This window comes from Tigriopus californicus, chromosome 1 (assembly GCF_007210705.1).
Source record: "Tigriopus californicus strain San Diego chromosome 1, Tcal_SD_v2.1, whole genome shotgun sequence".
Taxonomy (NCBI): domain Eukaryota; kingdom Metazoa; phylum Arthropoda; class Copepoda; order Harpacticoida; family Harpacticidae; genus Tigriopus; species Tigriopus californicus.
The window spans coordinates 15,535,619-15,540,175 of record NC_081440.1 but is presented as its reverse complement, the minus strand read 5'-3'; the positions used below and the strand labels follow the sequence as shown (position 1 = coordinate 15,540,175).

General features: G+C 45.6%; 1 protein-coding gene and 2 long non-coding RNA genes across 4 annotated transcripts; 2 read left to right on the top strand and 1 right to left on the bottom strand.

Moving 5' to 3' along the window:
• Positions 1–235: 235 nt before the first annotated feature.
• On the top strand, positions 236–1,353 carry LOC131882484 (uncharacterized). Its single transcript, XR_009373487.1, has 4 exons — positions 236–530; positions 601–863; positions 1,006–1,035; positions 1,105–1,353. It is a non-coding gene; the product is annotated as an uncharacterized LOC131882484 (long non-coding RNA).
• A 146-nt stretch (positions 1,354–1,499) lies between these two features.
• Positions 1,500–3,708, bottom strand: LOC131882471 (bifunctional coenzyme A synthase-like). 2 transcript variants are annotated; one of them, XM_059229621.1, is made up of 5 exons: positions 3,407–3,708; positions 3,037–3,313; positions 2,437–2,974; positions 2,039–2,292; positions 1,500–1,975 (listed from the first exon to the last, which is right to left on the bottom strand). In XM_059229621.1, the coding sequence occupies exons 1-5, from the start codon at positions 3,554–3,556 to the stop codon at positions 1,578–1,580; spliced, it is 1,617 nt and encodes a 538-aa protein (XP_059085604.1). In that variant the 5' UTR covers positions 3,557–3,708; the 3' UTR covers positions 1,500–1,577. The 2 variants fall into 2 exon arrangements, with proteins under 2 accessions (XP_059085604.1, XP_059085611.1); XM_059229628.1 differs by having other exon boundaries at positions 1,500–1,951; positions 3,407–3,706.
• Positions 3,709–3,736: 28 nt separating this feature from the next.
• Positions 3,737–4,557, top strand: LOC131882490 (uncharacterized). Its single transcript, XR_009373488.1, has 2 exons — positions 3,737–3,861; positions 4,099–4,557. It is a non-coding gene; the product is annotated as an uncharacterized LOC131882490 (long non-coding RNA).

Below are 4,557 nucleotides of genomic sequence, written 5' to 3'. Positions count from 1 at the left end.
ACGTTACATGGTCCTTCAACACCGTGATTTCAACAATAAGTATTAAGCGGGTAAGGAAGTCCGCAAAAAATGTCCTATTTGGAGGTGGTAAGTAGAGCAAGGCAATAATCACGATCCTACTTAAATGATGGACAAACGATCGGCCCTTACCCAGCAAAATAGTCATCGACGGCCATACAGGTCTGAGTCATGTCCATTGTTTATGATTAGGGGAAATGCAAGCCCGGGTCGAAAAACGAATTCATTTATCCAATCAGCTTCGGACTTGGATCAAGAATTTTGTGCCCAGTGTTTTACGTGACCGAAAAGGCGTGGAATTATTATCCGTTCACCATCACTGAATACTTGGTGAAAAGGATTGTCCACTGACCTTAGATTGTCCACTGACCTTGCATTGTCGAGTTCCAGGCAGGCAAAGGTTGTCATCACATCAAAGTATTTCGTATCCTGTTTTCCAATGTTTCTTTGTGCCTCGATTCTTCATTTCCATGCCAACCCGATATGAGAATAACCCAGGCACTAGCGAAAATGTGAGTCAAACATAAAATCGAAAGCGGATACCTAGTGAGCCCAAGGCTAGACAGATTTAGGCCCCTTTAGTTTCACGCAAACTGTCAGATGAGATGCTCAATCTACTGGATGTCGACCATATCGATATCCTATCCCTATGGGGTTCCTCTCCATCCCCACAAGAAAACCCCTGACTTGGGGAAAATTCCATTCCCACAAAACCGGCCAAGGCCCCTTAGTCGAGATTTGGAAGGAGACCTCGGATCCCATCATGAGCTCATACAAAGCGGTGGAAGTGAGATTGGATGTGTGGGGCATCTAGGGCCGTGTGGAAGATTTCATTCATATAGTATGTATGTATGTATGTATTTCGGGGATTCCTTTGTATATGTACAAGAGGGTTAGTCATGCCCCAGGTTTCCCATAAGCCTCTTGGCTTTTTTTCATGGGTACCTGACCCTATGTAGGGTCCTGACTTTCATCTGATCTTTGCAGGTGTCCATACTGGGATTTTCCGCACTCGTAGTAAGCATCACATTTCTCATCGGTATCGAACAAATCTCTCTTCTATTCGTGGGTAATCTTTATTTTTAGTCCAGCCGAGAGATTTTGGTATGGTATGACCATTGAAAATGTCAGAGAATATTAATTGGAAATGCAATCGGAAACGAACGCTCGGATGTAAGACGATATAAAGGAAGAGCACGACGAGTTCGATTTCTCCCAACCTCCCTCGGGAAAGGTTACGTCAAGTACTCCAGTCTCCTCGAAAGAATGGTTCTCTTGGTTCTGATGCCCCTGGTACCTCGCTCACACTTTAAGTCACATTCAACGATCAACCAACCACCCTTGTAAGTACTTTATCAAGTTGCAAGAGCAAGTCATTCCGAGAATCTCTCACCCTCCTTGTTGATGCCATGACACGCCTTCAATCCCTGCGATCCCTATTATCTTCACAATCGACTCCCACTCCCAGTATGAGATACGAGTAACTCAATAACCTCCCGTTTCTTATCATCATTACTCATATGATTATTGGTTCACTTTTTCTTCTTTTGGAATAAAGCTTATCCCAAAGAGCTTTGAAGGCGAGTCCAAGCCTTCTCCACTTGCTTCTGAGTGAATTCTCCGGCCCATTTGGTACAGAACACGACATGGGCGTGCCTCACGTAGTCTGCGTTGGTCATTTGAGAAGCGAGTCGTTTCTCAGCCTCGTCTTGACTTCGTCCATCTCGTTCCATGATACGCTTGATAGCCTCGTCTTGGTCCACAAACGAGACCCAGACCTCGTGACACATTTGGGCATGCCAATTGGCGGCCAACAATACAGCTGCATCCAGAACCACCACCGAACAACCCCTGAGAAAATGAGCCTGAATCTCTTGCTCGGCCATCCGTCGGATTTCTGGCCAAACAATGCCTTCCAATTTGGCCCTGTTTTCTGTACGAGGGAAAGAAAGAAAGTCTTAGGATCAATGCGACACTTGTATTGGGCTGATTTCCGAGAAAAGATTCAAGAGACTCTTACCTGAGTTACCGAAGACTTTGGATCCTAAAACTCGCCGGTCAATATTTCCCTCTTGGTCGAGAATATCGGCTCCAAATGCTTGAACCACTTGATCTAGACAATCCGTCCCTTTTTGGTAGGCTTTATGGCCCAATTTATCACAGTCCACAATTTTGGCACCCAATTTCTCCAAACGCCTGGAAATGGAAGACTTGCCACTCGCACTACCGCCCGTTAATCCGACAATGTAAGGACCGGCACTCTTGTCCCAGGGCCTGGAAAATTGTACCACCATTTGGGATCGTCAAACATAAGTAAAAAGAAGACAAATTCCAACGACGGCCAATTATATCATTGTACTGGCCCAAGGGATGCCTCATGGTAAGAACGAGGCAGTAATTGAACGACAGCGAACTCACCTTGAAGGGGCTTTCAAAAGTGATCCTAAGAGGCGGAGCCTCATAGAAGACGAGCTCACTTTGACCTCTTCGAGGTCGCTTTCCTTCACTGGATCGGCCTCGACGCCCACAATGATTATGTCCAAAGGCTTGAGGCCTCTCTCTTGGCGCTTTTCGTTGACTTTTTCGCAGCCTTGGGCCGATTCCTCACTCCCCACAATAAGTTCCAAGCCAGGATCAACAATCGAAGGTCCAAACGGGTCCACTATGGGTTCCAATTTGTATTCCAAAGTGGAATCGCAGTCTTGCAGAAAGTTTTCCAAGACTTTTATGCGCTCTGAGGTAGGCAAAATTAGCTCGCGGACCTTCTTGGATGCTAGCATCTCATTCTCGGTCACTCCGATTGTCAACGATCTCTCCGACCTCAAAACAGCCTCGACCAATAAAATCTTATGACCGGCATGAAGTCGATCAAACGTACCGCCAATCACTACGTGCTCAAAGGACCTATCATCATCCTTTCCCACTTCACTGTCTAGAGCTTCAGACTGTGATCCCCCTGTAAGAATAGCATTAGTTTTCCCGAGTCTTCGACATCTCTCTGAAATGTAATAGCCTTACTCGCACAAGGCTCGACATCCAAGCCTTCCCATTGAGAAGGCTGACGGGTTGGATGCCAGGCCTTCAAATAGGCCTCCATCACCGACGACTCCGTGGTGGAAGGTGACAAAAACATTTTGAAAGTAGAACCCAAAGACATCTGCTCTTGAGATGAGCGGGATTTGAACCCGTGGAGCAGCAATCGCACGTCTACCTCGGGAAAAGCGGCACTGGCCCCGTACACCCGCTTAGCCGCATGAACGACCTGTCCACGCGATGGTGCACTCTCATGGACCCGCTAGAAGGGAGTGGTGTGGATTTTAACCGCTTCTTGTTGTATCCAAATGAGATGAGCGACAGAAAGACAGAGAGAGAAAGAGAGAGGGCGTACCAGATTGGGTGGAATGATATGTACGTAGAGCCGGCTCAAATCCGCGTATTTCGATTGGAGTTTGGGGAGGAGTCCCCGCAGTTGCCGACCGCATTGAGCTAAAGGCGTGGCCAGGACCAACAGGAGGGATGAGGCGGGCGCGGGAGCCATGACAGTGACACTCACTGGGATTAAGTTTGATTTCTGTATCAATGTCTGGGGCTGTTGTTATCTTTCTTTATGAGAACAATGAATACAAGCTTTACGGGGTCAGTTCACGTCATGTGTACAAACTGATCTGAAGATTGAGTGTATACAAAGATTGAGTGCCAGCTGATAAGTGCTCCAGACGCTCCAGACCATAGAGGAAACATAGTCGAGGTAATCCTGCCACCTGGCGACCAGACTTGGCCTCAACGTCAGCTGTTGTTATGATTTGGTTTTGGGTGTGCATAGAGACCAACCTCGAGACTAAAGTAAGAGAATGGCAACGTCAACAAAAATGAGCTTGTCTATGATGAGACCGTTTTCTCGGTGCCTCACATTACTGAGGGTGACAATCAGGCCGATTGGTTTGGAAAATTGTTGCTTGGGTTGGTTTTGGAAATGATTGCCGAGATTGGGATTGGATTGGAATTGCTCCTACTGATATGCGAATTGTCAGATTTGCCAATGTGGAAACATATATTGAAGATTTTTTTCTTTTTTTACAGACAGGAATGGATGGCCTGGCAAACTTTGACTAAGCATTTATTGGTTGATTTATGTTCTCATTAACTAAGAGGCAATGATTTATGCTGAGTTACGTTTGTGGAAGCAAATTGGTCTTTAATATATGCCCAGGAACTATTTCTCTATTTGAAACAAAAGTTCAGCTTTTGGTGGAAAAAATAGTGTCATTTTCAGGTTTGATTCACCACTACGTATCCAAAAGATGGTGCTTGGGTCCAAAGGGATGCCAAAAAACTGAGGTTGTGATTATATCCCAGAGAGAAGTATAAATATCAAGGACTTTGTGCAATTGCGGCCTCTGGTCAAACTATGAAGCAAGTGTCACCACGCCTTTACTGATGACCAGATGTTAGCACCAAATATTTTATACATATTTATTGCACAGTTTTGTCACTTGCCATTTCATGACAGTTTTAGCAAATAAATGTTGGACCACTATA

Excerpts from the sequence above, each read along its gene's own strand:
- LOC131882471 (XM_059229621.1), bottom strand. The coding sequence starts at position 3,556 with ATGGCTCCCGCGCCCGCCTCATCCCTCCTGTTGGTCCTGGCCACGCCT. Across the intron at positions 2,975-3,036 it reads GGATGTCGAGCCTTGTGCGA|GGGGATCACAGTCTGAAGCT; the intron begins GTAAGGCTATTA and ends CTATTCTTACAG. Across the intron at positions 2,293-2,436 it reads CTTTTGAAAGCCCCTTCAAG|GCCCTGGGACAAGAGTGCCG; the intron begins GTGAGTTCGCTG and ends ACAATTTTCCAG.